General features: G+C 44.2%; 1 protein-coding gene across 1 annotated transcript in view; it reads right to left on the bottom strand.

Moving 5' to 3' along the window:
- Positions 1-749: 749 nt before the first annotated feature.
- TYRO3 (TYRO3 protein tyrosine kinase) overlaps positions 750-17336 on the bottom strand; it is a gene marked incomplete at both ends in the record, with an annotated part of 38260 nt that continues 21673 nt past the window's right edge. The window contains 10 exons of the mRNA XM_079537788.1: positions 750-1128; positions 3610-3746; positions 5097-5256; positions 6688-6797; positions 7080-7201; positions 7571-7663; positions 9301-9381; positions 11630-11725; positions 12556-12656; positions 12840-12969. Coding sequence (XP_079393914.1) covers positions 750-1128; positions 3610-3746; positions 5097-5256; positions 6688-6797; positions 7080-7201; positions 7571-7663; positions 9301-9381; positions 11630-11725; positions 12556-12656; positions 12840-12969 — 1409 coding nt within the window. The remainder of the gene's footprint in view (positions 1129-3609; positions 3747-5096; positions 5257-6687; positions 6798-7079; positions 7202-7570; positions 7664-9300; positions 9382-11629; positions 11726-12555; positions 12657-12839; positions 12970-17336) is intronic.

Genomic DNA, 17336 nt, shown 5'->3' with positions numbered 1-17336 from the left:
TGGTCAGGCTCGAACCAGCACCAAACAGGAAAAAAAAAAAAAAAAACACGGAAAAGAGGTATATGGGTGGAGAGGGTGGAGAGAGATGTTCCACTTTTTTTCTAATTTCATCGCTCCCTGCAAGTCTGAGTACCTTAAAAGAGCTCTGGGCAGAGGGAGCAGTGAGTGTTACTGCATGAAATGTGCCAGATGTTCAATGTTGGATGAATGCATATCTGCAAATTGCAGTTTGAGAACCACTGAGGTAGGCAAGAAGTCTAGGCAGCACTGCTGAGTGAACACAAGAGGAACTTCCCCCAGTGTCCTGATGATGGTGTAAATACCCACTAGTGTTTTCAGAGGTACCAGTCCCGAAGTCACGCAGCCAGGATCAAAGACAACATCTACACGAGAGCGAGCACTGACTGAACAGAAGGTGCGTTCAGCTCTGCTCCAGCTGGCAGTGAGAAAGACCAGAGCAGAGGCTCTGACTGCCCACCTTGGCTTTGACCTTCTTTCTGCGGGATGTGAACAGCCTGCCACCCCTACCACCTCCCTCCCCAAATCCAAGGGCATGTCAGGGCTGTGGTCCATACAAGCTGTCCGCAACTGCAGCCCACACAGAAATGAAAGCTGCCAAAGCTGCCCAAGAGCTCCGGCCTGTGCTGTTTAAAGCCATTCCAGATCCGGCATCAGAGACCCAGGCGACGCGGCACTGTGGCTGCACACATCCCGTCCCAGGGAAGCAGAGTGTCACTGCTATGTACAGACTAACAACTTTTCTCTCCTTCTGTCTCCAGCTCGTACAGAAGGCTTTTGTTCTCCCCTTCCTGCCCATCTGGATGCCTTTCACCCTCGACATCATCTCCAAGGCACAAGGGGCTCATGATGTAGCGATAGTCACTCGTGACAGCAGCAGCTGCTGCCCCAGCAACGGTCTCGTCACCGTCCGTGTTTCCAAAAGAGGTGTGCACGGTAGGGTCACTGACAGATGACTCTTTGTCCTTCCCAATGTTGACATAGAGAGGGTCTTGGCTTAAAGAGAGTGTGGACATCCTCCCCCGAATCATTTCCAGTTGGGACCGAAGCACTCCAAAGCTTGGGCGTAGCTTGGGCTCAGGATGCCAACATCTGCACATGAGATCGTAGCTGCAACACAGAAGAAGAGCACTGAGACACAACACATCGAGCCCTGTACATCCCAGCAGCAACTCTGTGCTGTGCAGCACGGGCATCAAATGAGGGGACCTTTGCAGAAGTGAACAGAGCCAGCTCTTCACGAGCTGTCGGAAGTCTCCATCTCACCTCTGTAACACTGAAGCTCATGCAATTCATCACCACTTCAAGGGTGCCTTGGAAAAGAACTGCTACCCTAAGGCCTCCAAAATCCCTAACGCAGGACATGAGTGAGTAGGTTCTGACCTCCACCAGGGCACTGGCTTCACTCAGCAGGGAAAACAGAATGGCAAGAATTCTAGCTTTGGTGCGTGATTTTTTGCATAAAATTTGCACAACTTTTTTTTTTAATAAGGAGACTGGGTATGTCCCTGGGGTACTGCAAACATTTAGAGAAGCACTTATTTTTGCAATCACAGTTAACAAACACCAAAACTTTTCCAAAATTCATTGGTTTTGACCCTGTGTAGCTGATGGCACTTAGGCAGGTTTTATGGACTTAAAATCCTTGCTTCTCCCTATTTTCAAAAACACTTTAATCAAAATAATTAGAGAGTACCAAAAAAAAAAACCCCAAAACCCTGAACTTCAAGGCCTGCTTAGTGCTTTACTGGCCACAGGCCTCACCCTGCCACGCAGGCGGTGTTTATCCTGTGGTCAAACACCAGCTGAGAGTTCTGGTTGCCTGAGGGCTGATGCAAGATGTCATCAGCAGCAGCATCCACACAGAACACAGGGTGATGCCTCCAGCATGGCTGGAGAATGGCCAGAGCCATCGTTCTCCTTCCTGCACATCACCCACCAAAGCCACAGCTGTGCTCCTGTTTCTTCATTGTCACCAGTTCTGTGGGGAGCAGGGACAAAACACAGTGCTGGCACTGGAAAACACCATGGACAAACAACCTCAGTTAAACTCGTAAGTGGAAAAAAATCTGAAAACAGCCTTCAGTGGGAAATGAAGCATTTCATGATGGCCTTTACTTTGCTTTTACCTCCCTCGCTCTCTATCAGCTTTATGAGCATCTTGGATTTCACACTAGTTTTATAGAAAGCTTCAACGCCTCTGTTATCTCAATCCTGAATTGTGCCCCTTGCGAGTGGATGAAATAACTGTAAGTGCTCCATATAAAACAGAAACTCCCTACTCTGCAGCAACAAATTAAATACATTCTTTTACCCCGCCCTGTGAACAGCAGAAATTCATTTGAAAGAAAGGGAAAGAGCTACCAGCTGTACTGGATCAGACCAACAGCCCACCAGGACCTTGCTGCTGCCAGCAGCCATCAGCACAAGCCGAGGGTGAGCATGTAGGGAAGTGTTTTGAGCATATCCCCACAGATCTCAATCAAAAGAGGCTCAATGGCCTCTCCTAATGAGGTTGTATATTTTTTGGTAGTTTTCTTATGCGTTTTTCTTCAGTGTCTAGCAGCTCATTGCATCCATTCTCTATTTTTGGCCCTTATAGCATCTTAAAAGTTCCACAACTGGGAACCAAAGCTACTCACAGCAGTCAAGAGGCAGACATACAATGATTTTAAGAAGTGGCATAACTATGTTTTCATTTAAGCTTGGGAACAGTCAAAATGAATTGCTGGGAAGACAAAAGTGCACAGCTTCAGTAACAAGACACAGATTATTCCCTTACATCGAAAAAAAGGAAAAAAAAAAAAAAGCAGGGGAAAAGGAAGGCACATGAAATATATTCCACCATCATAGCAGGAAGAAAGGGGGAAGAAAGGGAATTTCTTGTTGCCCTTTTTTCACAAAATGTACGGCTTTACAAGGCCACCAAAGCCAGTGTTTGTAGATATGCTACAGGAATAAGGCAGGAGCATGGGGTGCAACACCCCAGCAAACTACCTGAGTGCTTTCTTTAAGTCTGGAGATGTCTGAAACCCATATCCACAACACTGTTCTGATTTTCTTTCCACCTGCAATTTAAGGTGGGACCTTGATCTATAGAACATTATATATATTCCTGTCTGCTATCTCTCTGTCATCCTACTACTTCTATGTGAATGTTAGATGCAATTTTGATAACTGGACCTAGGTCTGAAAGGCTCACACAGCCTCTGCAGTCTTATTTCCTTGTAATCTTTCTTCAGGCTGTACCATGAAACTCATCTCTTTTCTTAGATGCTGGCCTGAGAAGACAGGGAGCAGTGAGCTTCTGGAGACATAGTTATAGTTTTCACACAGCCAAGAGCTTCTAGCATTGACACTGTTCAAAACTCTTGAGCCAAGCTGGCTGCTTGCAGAGCTACCACAGGTTCCAGGGAGTTCTGCCAGCAGAGAGAGAATTTGATAGCTAACCCAGAGACTCTATAGTGAATGCTTTTGTGTGATGGAAAGTGGATGGATTCAGGTTGCAGGGTCAGCCAGCTGCTCCCGTTTCATTCCTGTAAGCCAAACTTCTCAAGGAACCATATGTCTGCAGGGAGAGGAAGTACTCACACATCTTCTAGGCACTCCGGCGGCTGCTTCAGCCTGTTCCCACTGATGAGGTAGTTGTAGATTTCTGCATTCTCAATGCCAGCATAAGGGGTTTGCCCTCGGGTCACAATCTCCCACATGGTCACCCCAAACGCCCACTGAAAGAACAGCACAGAGAACTGATGAACAAAGTGCCCTGCTTGTTGGGGTTACATCATGTGAGCAGCAGTGATGCTGGCTCAATTCTAGCTAGAAAACAAAATAAAATCAGATGCTGCTGATGCCAACATGTCGTCTGTTGACCAGTCCCATCCTGCAGTGGAGCAGAAGGCTCTTGGAGCTATCCCTGTCTCCCACCTACAAACTTCTCCCAAACTCCTCCTACTCATGGTTCTTGAGATGTAGCATCAGCTTTGTGCTCCCCAGCTACATTAAGAGCTTGGTTGGGAGCTCACAAATTAATTGTTTAATACACGGAGAGATTCTCTATTACTGGAAATGTACAGGCACAAATGAAAGAGTTTAGCCACTTACGCAGGGCAATGAGCAAACTGCTTATGGCTCGCACTGATTTGTGCTGTACTCTGTACTGTCACACTTCTAACTTTAAATCAAAACTGCAAGGTCTGTTAGGTGGAAAAAAAACCAAAGTCTTCATAAGCAAGCCCTGCCCAGTGTCTGTCGTAAACTGGCTGAACTGTGATCAGCAATCACTGAACACTGCCTGCAGTGGTTGTAACAATCACCAGGCAACACAGTAGCCAAGCTACAAGGCACTCTCGGTGTCCCTTCAGAGACACATGGGTAAATTCGAAGGTAAGTCCACAAGTTTGAAGGAGAAAACTAATGCAAAACCAGATCTGCAAAACCAGATCAGAAGGCAGCAAGGAAGAATGGATAAGGCATCAGAACAGAAAAAAGGAACAACCACCCTACCCTGCTCTGCATTCCCAAATAAATAATAACAGAAAGAAAAAAAAAACTCCCACCACAAACTACCCCATGCCAAAGAGAAAGGAAGCAAAGATCTCAGACGAATGGGAGAAGTTATGTGGAGGAGTGTGTAAGCACTGATGTATTCATTCCATTGTTCCTCCAGTGCCTTCTGTACGATGGAGTGCCACTGCTGTATATGTACACGAGTGTATGCAATAGAAATTTGGATCACCTTCAGATTGTAATGCAGAAGAGCAAGGTAGAAGAGTAAAAGCGTGTTGAAAGAGTAGAAAATGACAAGGATGGGGAGACAAGTAAAGGAGAGCATAGGGGGAAGAAGTGAAAAATTAAGGGTCAAAGGACAAGAGGAAAATGAGAAAAGGGTTCATCATGTCTGCCATAAATCACTCATATTTTACATCTTGGGTTCTGAGAGCACTCAAGGCAGAGGTGACACTGCCTCTCAAACACAGACTACCAGGCAAACTCCCTTTCCCACCACCAGGGCCTTTCCCTACCTCCACTTCTGCTGAAATACAAGCAGTCCCCAAATGCACCAGAGCAAAACTCACCACATCACTGTGTGTTGTGTACAGATTATCCGCCAGGCTTTCTAGAGCAAGCCACTTCACTGGCAGCTTGGAAGCACAGCCCTGACGGTAGTAGTCTCCACTGTAGATTTTCTTAGAAAGCCCGAAGTCTGCAACACTCACATTCATGTTCTCATCCAGCCTATGGGAAAGTTTTAATGACTAAGAAAAGCATTCACTGGCCACCTCAGGCAACAAAAGAGGTACAACCAGGACTACCTGGGCAGGGAAATGAGGTATTTCATCATCAAGTATTACCCAGAAGGATAATGACTTAATCTACTTGACAACTGATGTAAAATAATTCAGTGGTCTCAAATCAGTTCCTTGAGACTAATAGAGAGATAATTAGGAATAAGAAAATAAACAAATGGCCATGCTCAGATGGCCTGCACTGTCATCCAAAGTGAACTCAGATACTTTATAGAGGCTCAAAGTTCAACAGTGTTTATCTGCATTGTTCACTGCTATCACTAAGGCCCATGCCCTGCATAAGCAATCAAAAAACACAAGGTACTTGCCTAGATGCATATCACAGCTGCCTAAACTACATCTGCAAGCCATTCTCTTCAGGCCAAGTTAACGGCCTGAATTGCTCTTGTCACACACTTACTTAAACCTAGACACTTCAGTAGGTAGTAGAGTAAAGCCCATAAAGACATCATGCCTCCAGGCTGCATAAAGGAAGGTGTGATGACACAGCACTCAGCTTCCTCTGAAGGAAGACTGTTGGTTTATTTTAGTATTTTAAAATAGGAAAACAGTAGGAGTTTCTCAGCAGTGTCAATGCAGGCTAATTCATCATTTTTCATTATGATTTATCAGCCTCCTGTCTGTACAGCTGGACATTTAGATGCCTTTGGAAATCTGTGTCTCACTGCAGATTTCATTGGTTGTTGTCATTTTGTTCAGAGGCAGAGTTCTGCCTGCCAGAATGGGCTGTTCCTTTCTATTCCCAGGAAAGAAGCAGAGAGGAAAGAACAAAAAGGGATTTATCTTCACTTCAAAGCAGGCAAGGCAGTTTGGGGACATAACAGCAATGTGGGATCATGCAGAGTGCTCACCAGGCAATTATTTTTAAAGGCATTCTCCACATTAGCCATTCTTCACCTGCTTTCCAGGAAATCCTACACTTCTTATACTGCGATAATCAAGTCTTCAAAAGAGATACAAGGAATAGAGACTATATTTAAAGCTTCTTTCTTTCTGACCCGGACAAACCCTTTCTCTTCTGTTGGTTACATTATGAAGTGGAACAAATAGCCCATGCTGACACAAAGCATTGTAATCAACCCTCTGAAAACATATGTATGTCCAAACCAATGATGGGATAGTTTCTTCTAAATATGGTCGGTTTGAAGCTCAGCTGAAGGCTAACAGTTGCCCCCCACCACCACGTACATTCATGGACGAGACTCTCCCATGACTGCTGTCAGTTAGATGCAAAGGCCAACATCCCCCATCCCCCAAGAGGATCCCTCCTCACTTCTGTTGTGTGAAAGGCTTCTCATTCCTCCCTCATCCACTCTGGTTTTTCTTTTCTCTAAAAGTTCATGGTTCATGGTTCACTTACATGCAGTTCCGAGCTGCAAGGTCTCTGTGTATAAAATTTTTTGAGCTCAAGTACTCCATCCCACTGGCAATGTCAATCATGAACTTGAGGAGTGTCTGAACAGGCAAGTTCTGAAAGAAATAACTCAGTTATCTCAACTTTCAACCTCTTATGGCAGGATTGCAACATTTTCTACTAGCTTACTAGGCAAGGACAGGAGGCTGTAGGGAAAGCAGGAGTTGGTTCTCAGTGTGCATGGGATTAAATACTTCAACATCTGATCAGAGCTTCCTGTAGCGTAAAAATCTGATCATCTGCCAATGTCTCTGCAAGACCGAACCCAAACTGATCTGAGCACGTTGTCTGAAAATCCATGTCCTCCCTACAGGAATTTTACAGTAAGAAAGACTTACAAAAGGATTTTCCCCGATCCTTGACATCAGCAGAAAAGCATGAAGGTCTCCATGCTTCATGAAGGGCAGGATCACCATGGGAATTGGGAGACGACCCTTGGGACGGCTCCGTAGACTGACTCCTAGTGAATACACACAGCAAAGGGGTTTTAGCAAACACAGCAGGCCCAAGGGGAATCTTAGAGGTCACCATGCTCTTCTCTTTTGAAACTGCAGAAAAAATGTGCATTTTTTGGCGGGTAGGATCTAAATTCCTTTGTATGCTCCTGTAGAGGTTTCAAGAACCAGAGAATTAGTTTAAATAACAGATGTTTACTGAAGGTTTATGAGGGCTGCACGTATTTGTTTTCAGCACTCCAAGCCCTGGAAAGTGCAGGCGCTGCTCCCTACAGCGCAGAGGTGGCTGCACCAATTCTGCTTTTGGAGAGCAGTGCTGCTGGGCATGTGAGGCTGGGGGGATGTTGAGGGAGTGAGCAGCACTGCTGGCTTACCAATCAGCTTAGTGACATGTGGGTGGTCAAACTCCTTCATGCATGCAGCCTCCCGCAGGAACTCCTCAATGTCAGTGGAGGTGAAGATGTCCGCTGGAAGACAAGGTCACTGTAAGTTTTCTTCCTTGGTCCTTCAGTGAATGGCTCCAAAGGACATTACAGATAATGATCTTCAGAAGCCTGTTCTTTGTGGAGGTTTTGCACATCCTCCCAGACCTACAGCTAGATGAGCCAGTTTACAACAAGGCAGAGCCTGACACTTTCATCTGGGACAGTGGTCAGTAAGCATGCATCAGAGACATCTGGTAAATTGCTTCTTGGCAGAGGAAAGACCTGACAATTAGCAGCACTTTTCTCAGTAACAATTTTCCTTGGAAGCCATAGAAATCACATGTGCATTAAAGATGTAAAAATAAATTAGCTAAAAGGACCTAAACTACAGTCTCAGGAAGAGGAGATGGCACACAGAATTAAAGAAAATGCTAAGACTGGGGAGATGGCTGGAGACCCCAACAGGGGTCACAAAGCTCAATCCATCTCTAATGAGGACAGCATGCAAGATCCATACTTCTCCATCTCTTAGCACAATTGAGTCTTGCTATAGCTCAGATTTCTTAAATAACCTCAGTACTGGAGACCTTGGACCAAATTTGTTAGTGGCACACATGAATATAAATTTGGAGAAAACAATTTGTCACTGTTAGTCCAGATTTATAGAAGTATGATATAATCAAGAATTAGCCCAGCAGAATACTTCCTCCACTGGTGCTGCTGAATTTAGTGAGAGTCCTCCAGTTCTGCTACGAGATCAGACTCAGACTTGTATGGGAATATTCATATTCTTTGCTTTAGGGAAGTCATTCAATATGATTCAGAAGACAGAAGTACATGATTTCCTTTCTACAGCCAGAGGAGAAAGGAAGGTCCCAGTAGAGGGTAACAGTTCCCAAGTCAGACGCTTGGAGGCAGACAGTTTGACTACCCACAAAATTCCTTGCAAACTGATTAGAATGATTGTTGAGACTGGAGAAAATGTTTTAACTTACACAACTGCGTTATCAGTATACTTAGCACAAACTGGCACTCTGTGGCAGCCAATTTTAACTTCAAAGGTACGCAAGTGTGACTCTGCTTTCACTCAGTCACAGTTCATTTCTGCCTTACAGGCAACAGGGCTAAAATAACATAGGTTAACACATGTATAAATATATGCACACATACTTGCTTTCACTTACACCTATTAATCACTTCTTGTGTCACACATCTCTACCTGATGAACGTTAGCTGCCCTTGTTCTGTTCACTCTTCCAGTGACTAATCAGAAGGGAGTTGGACTACTTTGCCACCTACTGCTGACTACATCATAGCACAAAGCAGTCCTGCCTGAGCTGCCTATGCCAGATGATGTAGTGCTGTTGTTGAATCAAGCAACTGAACGAGATCCTCTGCACACAAAAACTGCAATTATGACGTGCTTTTGGTTGCAATCACCACGTTCTGGATGCTGCACAACCAGCTGAGGTAGTATAGGTCCTTCCCTGAAGAGCTTCCACTGCATAAAGACTTAAAATGAGATGGAGAGAACACTGGTAGAAGGGCTGAGTGGGAAGCTCAGAGAGGAGTAAAGAAGAATGTCAGTAGATATCTGATAGAGAATAGGACAGACTACATTTAATCCTTCCAAGCTCTCTTCTCTCTTAAGTACTTCCGGTAGCCCCGCTCCCACTTACCTTTCAGCATCTTCACTGCCACTTTCTGGAAAGAGCCATCATCTAGCTTCAATAGTGCCTCTCGAACTGACCCAAACTCTCCTGTGAAAAGACCAGAGCAGGCAGTGAGGGAACAGCTTTTAGCGAGGAAAGTATGATTCACAGCAGGATCACACTGGGGGTCGCTAACAGGGAAGCTGAGTAAGAATAAGAAATGCAGCTACCAGCTTCATTTTTCATTCTGCAACTTGAGTCAGCAGTTTTCAGCATACTCGTGCCTCGAAGAGGTAGCACAATCAGCTGACAGAGGCCACTCTGCCAGCAGTTCAGAAAGAAAAACAAGAGGGAAAGCAGGCAATCCTCTACCAAGCGGACAGTGCAGTCGCAGTATGGGCTGGGACCTCAGGCAGACATTTCTGGGGAAATCACATCATGAGGAATGCAGCCAAGTGAAATTCTGGACAGAGAAGGGCCCGTGAGCGGGAGCCAGTAAGAGGATGGGTGGATGAGGATGCTCCCAGTGCTGACCGTTCTTGAAGGTGACAGCTGTCAGGGCTGACAGCCCAGTAATGGTGCCAGCATTCAATCACTTGGGACACAATCAGGTCTTATCTCTCAAAATTCAGGGAACGACTTGCATGAATCACTGCAGGCTAGACAAAATATACAACACCTTCTTCTGTGTGTGTGACACGTCAATTAATACAAGGAAGAGCTTATCCTTGTGTTTTCTCTAAGGGAGATGAGAGGAAATGCAAACAGTCAAATCTTCAAATTATTTTAGCCTGAAGTGGCTTTACATCCACAGCGTAACAGACTCTTTGCATTAGTTCTGGCTCTAGATTTGCTCTCCCTAATTTTGTAACTGATTACCCAATCCAAAATCTGTTTTGATGAGAGTTTCTGGTACTGAAGAGGAGGAAGTAAAATGTGGTACTCAAGATGCATACCCCAAAACATTATCTTTCCACTGGCTTTTCACAGTGTCCTTCAGTGCTGTGTGGCATGTACTTATTTCACAATAATCATATGCAGTGGATATCAGACCAAAGAAGAGAAGAAAGGGAAGGATCTAAGCAATTTTGTATTGATTCTGCATTGTGCAGCTCTTCTCAGCTGCAGAGTCAGCAGAACCCAAGATAACACAGCCGTGCCCTCTTCTAATCTGTATGCTGAACAGAGGTTGGGTGAGTGGGGCTGACAATGTAGAACACATCTTGCCAGCTAGCATCCTTCCACCAAGGACCCCACGGCAGCCAATTTCCACTTTGTTAATTGTTGAGGGGACAGCCCAGAAGTGTTAGAAGGATCCCAGAAACTGGCCAAAAGCTGACACTGTTGAATTACTTAGCATTTGTTCAGCCCTCTGACCTTCGGCAGGAAGGTCATCTTCCTGATCTGAAAGAGTCTTCAGAAACACATTTGCTCTGGAAGGATTGGAGCAGAATATAGCTCCCAGTGGGACAGGGTCAAGAGAATGCAATAAAACTAGTCTCGTTAAGAAAAAGGAAGCCAAACACTTCAGCTCTCTTTTGCGTGTGACTCCTGACTCACAATCCTTTCTTAGTTACTTGCTTTATTGTTACACACTTTCAGTCAAAAAGAAGTCTGATTCAACAGCTGGGACACTAGTCTGCAATTTGGGAAATCTAAATTCAAAACCCTCTTTTGCAGAGAGTTTTTGGGCCAATTTTTTAGCTCAAGTTAGGTGAGAAGCATCCCAACTTTATTTTGCCCGTTCCTCATGACCTGAAAAGTTGAGAGAAATGGTAGGTAAGAAGTAAGAACTCCAAAGGTCCTGAATATGGACAAATGCCAGCAAATTCAGTACTTGTTCCAGATATGCCTCTTTAAGAGCTCAAACTAATATCTGGAGACAAACCACTTGACATGACAGAAATATGCGAAATTGAATCAGCGTGTGTTTTTGAGGCATTGGAGTGTCTGCAGTAGATCATCTGCCTCTGTATTGGTGCAGCATATTTGAATGTGTAAACTGAAGGAATTCTACAGCACCACTTTTAAAGCAGAACGAGCAGGAGAAGTTTAAATGAATACTCCGTTGTTTAAAACTCTGAAAAAAAAATCATACCCCAATGAATCAACAGTTCAGGAAAGCTGAACATACACTGTAGTTCACAACTTTGTAGAGCCACACTGGCTTAGCCAATATCCCCTTAGTTATGCTAAACCTTTGAACTGTGTTAGCTAGAGGAAAGTGCCATTTAAATGCCATCTACAAACAGAAGGACAGAAAACAAGCTACTTATAATTGCTTCTCCCTACTCAGCAGTAAAGGTAACCCAAGCAGACTTTTAATGTATAGTCTTATTCAGCTTTTGGTTCTTACCCTTGCCTAACATTCGTCCCAAGGTGAACTGCTGCTCCTGGATAAGGACATCTTTGAGTTTTGTCTTCAGCTCATCACTGATCCCTACACTCTCCACTGGAAAAAAAAAAAAAAAAAAAAAAAAAGAGTAAAATCAGGGATACTTAAATGTTCTGTCACAACATCAAGAGTCATCTGTTTTAATTCCATCTCCAGCCTTATTTCCATAATGCAAGATGGAAAATCTGAAAAGAAAGAGTTCCTTCCCACATCTTCAAGTCTCACCACAGCCAAGACCAGTAACGTTTAGCCACAAGAAAACATCTTTTTCATTATCTTTTTCATTACCAAAAGCACTGAAAGGGAGAGGCTGTGACTGCACTGCCCTTAATAATGCCAAGAACTGGAATACAGAACTATTGTGAATAACTGAAAAGACAGAGTGCGAAGAGAAGGGACACCTGATGGACACTAACTCATTTGGACTCATTTAAGTTGATGGAGCTGAACCAGTTTTCAATAATCTTACTGGCCTTTACACTATTTGAAGTACACTACAGTTCTCACAGTGCCTATCTGAACGTTCACGCTTGTAGCAAACTGAGCTTAGAGCATACTGCTAACATTGTTAAGCCTCACTCATTTGACTATTACATTGTAGTACAGTCAAAACAGTGTGAAACGGGCAGGAAAGTGGTGAATTTACGCTTTGCATTAAAATACAGAATGAGTGTAACTATAATTGGCAAGGAAATGTTGTTATGTAACTAAGATGGTAACAGCAACTCTCGCCTTTCACTTTTGTCATCGTTCACAGATTACTTAAATCTCACTGGAAATTATTTCCCATATTCTTGATCCAAAACCATCAGTTTCAGGAAAAACACAGAGAACAGTACATGTATGAACAGTTTTTCAAGTAGAATCACTGAGGTAACTGGACTTACACGTTGCTTCAATGAGCTCTGGGCCTTCCCTGTTGAAAGACCTGGCAGCTCTGAAATGAACAGCTGGATCCCCTCTGCCAACCACACTGCCAAAGGCATGGCTAGAAAGCAGAAAAGACACACAGAGCCATGATGATACAGGCCATTCACTTCTGAAGGGTGTGACAGACAGATTGGGTGATTATACTTAAACCACATTTTTTTGTAAAATAATCAGTCAGAAAACCACACTGGGAGAAGAAGTAAAGACGTCTCTTAAGCAGCGCTAGGAGAAACTCCCTTACCCAAATCGAGTTTCCTTTCTTCTTTTTCGAAGGAGAATAAGAGCCAGGGCAACAGCTGTGACCAGAGCTGTGAGAATGCCCAATGCCACAGGAACCCAGGACGTCCCATAAGGAGGCTGTCTCTGACCACCTAGATGATGCAGAAAACACTAGTCAGCAAATAGAACAATGCAAATAGTAAAAAGCCCACGTTGGGATACAAAAATATTTTGCTTTTAAATGGAAAAGCCATCTTGCTGATTTTGATGTACACAACGAGTCATTGTGCATTGGAACTTTGCATAAACAGCTACCCAGTCAGTCTAGCTGCTGGACACAGCAAGGACAGAGCAGATACATGCAGCTATCAGACCTATTCTTGGTTTCGACCACCCATAAAGTAAAGGGCACTGCTCCAGATTAAACTATGTGAATCATGACCTGCAGTCTCAAGACAAAAATGTACTTAAAAAGGGAATTTTGCATACAATTTTCACTTTGTCCTGTTGGAGGCAGCCAGCAGAGCCTTGACCAGACTCTGCCCAAATGCCAACCAGATAACCAGACTTTGAGAGACAATAGCTCTTCATGGCAATCTGATAGGGACTATTTACAATTCCCCTCCAACAAAGAGAGCCCTGGTATTGGCTGTTAACCTCTCAGTTTTGTTTGCTCCTTTTTTACTTTGTAATACCTCTCCACCAAAGAGAAGCAGGTTTTTCAAAGTGCCCTGCAAGTCAAGAAAGAATTCAACCAGCATGCAGGTTACAAGTCTTGTCTAATATATGCTTTCAGATTAGATATATTTTTGACTACAAACCTCTCCTCTTCACAAAGGAACTGGACACGCTGCCAACCTGAGTAAGCGACAAGGGAAGGAAGACACTGCAGCAATATGGCTATGAAGAGAAGAATATGATCTATGCTTGGCAAACAAGAGATAAATTAATCCAATTCCCTGAGAGACTTCTTCTCCAAAAAAAGTTGCCGATGACTAAATGCCAATTTGAATAGGTTTATTAAAACCCAGTACAGCCCTCGTATCTCCAATTTGTTTAAAGAACAAACAAGTACAGGTAACAGATCACTAAGCAGCTTACTTGTCATCTTCACACTCCCTTGTCAACTGTGCTTTACCAGAAGCTAAGGATGAGTCATTTCTGATGGTATAAATAATTCTATAGTGGTATATATCATGAGAGTATAGGTAAACCTGTATTTAAAGAGGTGCTAGGATAATGGGCTGAGATTTGGATTAACCTTTGCATAGACGTTTGAAAAGGAGTGAAATATTCCAGCAGGCAGAGTCCTTGCAGGCAAAAGGCTTCTGCAGTTTGCTTACTGGTTGTGCTGTCAAGCGTTACCATCCATGTTTTCAAGGAAGCATTGTTAGTCTATTAAACAGGTGGGGCTTAAGGGAACAGAGCTCTGGAGAATTCTCCTCTTACAAAAAATCATCAGAGCTAGCATCTATCCATCAGCATCTTATCTTCCTTCAGTGACTCTGATTCTCTTCCCACACAGAGAGTTTTATAGGCTCTTGGTTTTACGATACCCTTTTCTGCTGAACCTTTTGACCTGGCCTTCAAGGCTGTTAATGAGGAGGGAGGGGGATCTGAAACAGAAGTGCAACAATTCCCAAGCCAATCACTTGGGGCGTTACCATCAAACAATCAGGGGAGAAACAGAGAACAACACTGATGCAAAAGATCCTTTCTGATAGCTAACGATAAGGTTTCCTTGGCCCCACAGCGAGACAAGCCTCCCTCAGTTTATTTATCTACTCTGTCTGCTCTGGTCTGGTAGAGAGAAGGGATTTAGGTCACTTCAAGGGAGGAGTTCCTCCAAAAGGAGGACAGATGAAAACAAAACAAATCAAAGTGATTCTCCTTGTTTCTAAACTGCTAGGAGTCAGGAGCCCATCCCAGTTTATAGCAAACATGTCAGAAATAGAAAAGAATGTTGAAATTCACTGCTTCTACTGTTCTGCCCTAGATCTTTCTTGGCTTCCCCCTCTTGCCACTGAGCTAAGGAGGATGGCTGCATCCCAAGAGTGAGTTGCCTCTCCCTCCCCAGCTCTGTTGCTTTCCCATCTCTTGCTCTCCTCTCTTCTGACCAGTGTATGCCTTAAGACTGCACAAGGCAGACAGAAGCCAGTGTTACCGGATGAGCGTAAATGAGGATTTAGGAGGCCTTTGATGATGAAAGAAGCCTTTTTATTTCTGTAGGAGGCCTTCCATAGCAAAGGTGTGCAAAAACAATCAAGAGACCTCTCCTGCCTATAATCATGAAGATTACAGATAGAAAAAAGTACTATTAGGCTATTCCTTTCCTCTCTCTGCAGTGGAAGAGAGAGGTTTACACTGAGGATGCCTCTGAACATACTAAAACGTTCTTTGTTAATGGTGCACAAGATCTCTGCATAGCCAGGGTGGAGCTCTACAAGCTTGCTGTGATGACAAATATGCCTTAAAGTTTATACAAGCTTAGTCATCCCTGCTGCCGCACTGGGAGCTGGTCAGAAACCACCCCTGGCATTTCTCACTGAAAGCAACCAGTGCCAGCCTGCTATTTTAGGAAGGGAAGCAACTTATATTTTCTATCAGGCCTGCAACAAAACTGCAGTATTTCTGCAGTTCTGCTGTTCTGCTGTTTAGGGCCTATCAGCTTTTTCACAGTGAACCTTTATTTCCAGAATGCTATTACTGTGAACTGAAGCCGAGAAAACTGACAAAGGATTCAGAACAAATATACACGCTTTCAGATAGCACTTGGCCAAAGCATGCACTGCTCCCTGATGCTTTTTTGAAGTGGTTTGTAAATAAAAACAAGCAAACGTGTTGTGTTTTTAAGATTATCTCATTCTAGCTCCCTGTAATATGCAAATCCTATACATTCCCTGGGGCTTCTTGCCAGTGCTGGACATTTTCCAAAGGGATTTTCTAGTCCTTTCAGGTGCTTTTCTCTACGTTTGGGTGCCACAAAAAAGACCAACAGGAGAAACACACTGATGGAGCAGAAAATCATCCTCTAGTAGAGACAGTTCTGATACTCCACTCTTCCATTTCAGCCCCATGGAGAAGGACTTGGGGGTTCTGGAGGATAAAAAGCTTAAGGCAAGCCATGCAAGCCAGCAGTGCATGCTTGCAGCCCAGAAGGCCAACTGCTATCCTGGGCTGCACCAAAAGAAGGATGGCCATCAGGGAGAGGGAAGTGAGTGTTCCCTCTACTCTGCCCTTTTAAGACCCCATTCTGTACTGTGCCCAGGACTGGGGCCTGTAGTACAGAAAGGATGTAGAGGTGATGGAATGTGTCCAGAGGAGGGCCACAGAGATGATCAAAGGGCTGGAGCACCTCTCCTATGGAGAAAGACTAAAGACATTGGGCTTGTTTAGCTTGGAGAAGAGAAGGCTCTGGGGAGACTTCACTGAGACCTTCCTGTACTTGAAGAGAGAGCTTACAAGCAGGAGGGAGACTGATGTTTTACACAGTCTGATAGTGACAGGACAAGAGGGAATTACTTTAAACTGAGACGGAAGATTTAGATTAAATGCTAGGAGGAAAATTTTTACTCAGGTGGTGAGGCATTGGCATAGGCTGCCCAGAGAGTTTGTGGATGCCCCATTCGTGGTGGTGTCCAAGATGAGGTTGGATGGAGCCTGATCTGTTGCCTGATAGAGTGGATGGCAATTCTGCTATAGCAGAGGTTTGGAAGTAGATGATCTTTAATGTCTCTTTCAACCCAAGCCTATGGGTTCTTCTTTAAATAATTTGAGGTCTTTGATTCTACAGTGAGTGTGCTCACATAAACCATCAGTACAGCCTTCATTACAAGAACTGGGCTGCCAAAGGCCTTTCTCAGATACCTGCACGTCAAAGCCAGCATCAGTACACTGCTACAGGTAGGGCTGCAGTTCTCCCTTGCTTCTCTGTTCTATTTCCCCAGTTCCAGGAGACCCCCTCCAGGCTGCCCTGCCATTTCTAAGCTTAGAAGGATCCATGTTCATGTGACTGACCAAAAGAGACACGTGGCTTGGGAAGAAAGGAACAGAAGTGTGTCAACACCAGAGATGACGGATTTTAGTCTTGTTCTGTTTCCAGATCCTGTTGCAGGACAAAGTCCATCTCCTCAAACACAACTCAGACCTTATCCATATCCCAGCTTCTATTTCCCATTTACTGTGAAATGCAGGTGGCAAGCAAACCAGCACTGATGATCCAACCTTCACCTCTAGGAACGTCCTCTGTACACACATGTTCTTTGCCCTCAGCACACTTTTCCACAGAGTCCAATCTGTACAGCCCAGCTGCTGTACCACAACCTTCCCCTCCTACCAGTAGCTCAGCCTCTCCATGGAGTGTGCCATGCTGCCTTCATATAAAGATGTTCAGTTAGAATCATTACAAAAAACTATGCAGATATGCTTTAAATCAGGTTCAACTTTAACAAGTGAGGAATGGCCTTAAAATAAATCTACAAGAACCTACACTAGAGAAGTTCTCTCATACTCACTCTGC

The sequence above is a fragment of the Tetrao urogallus genome (assembly GCF_951394365.1).
Source record: "Tetrao urogallus genome assembly, chromosome: 6".
NCBI lineage: Eukaryota > Metazoa > Chordata > Aves > Galliformes > Phasianidae > Tetrao > Tetrao urogallus.
This window is presented reverse-complemented; position numbering and strand designations above follow the sequence as displayed.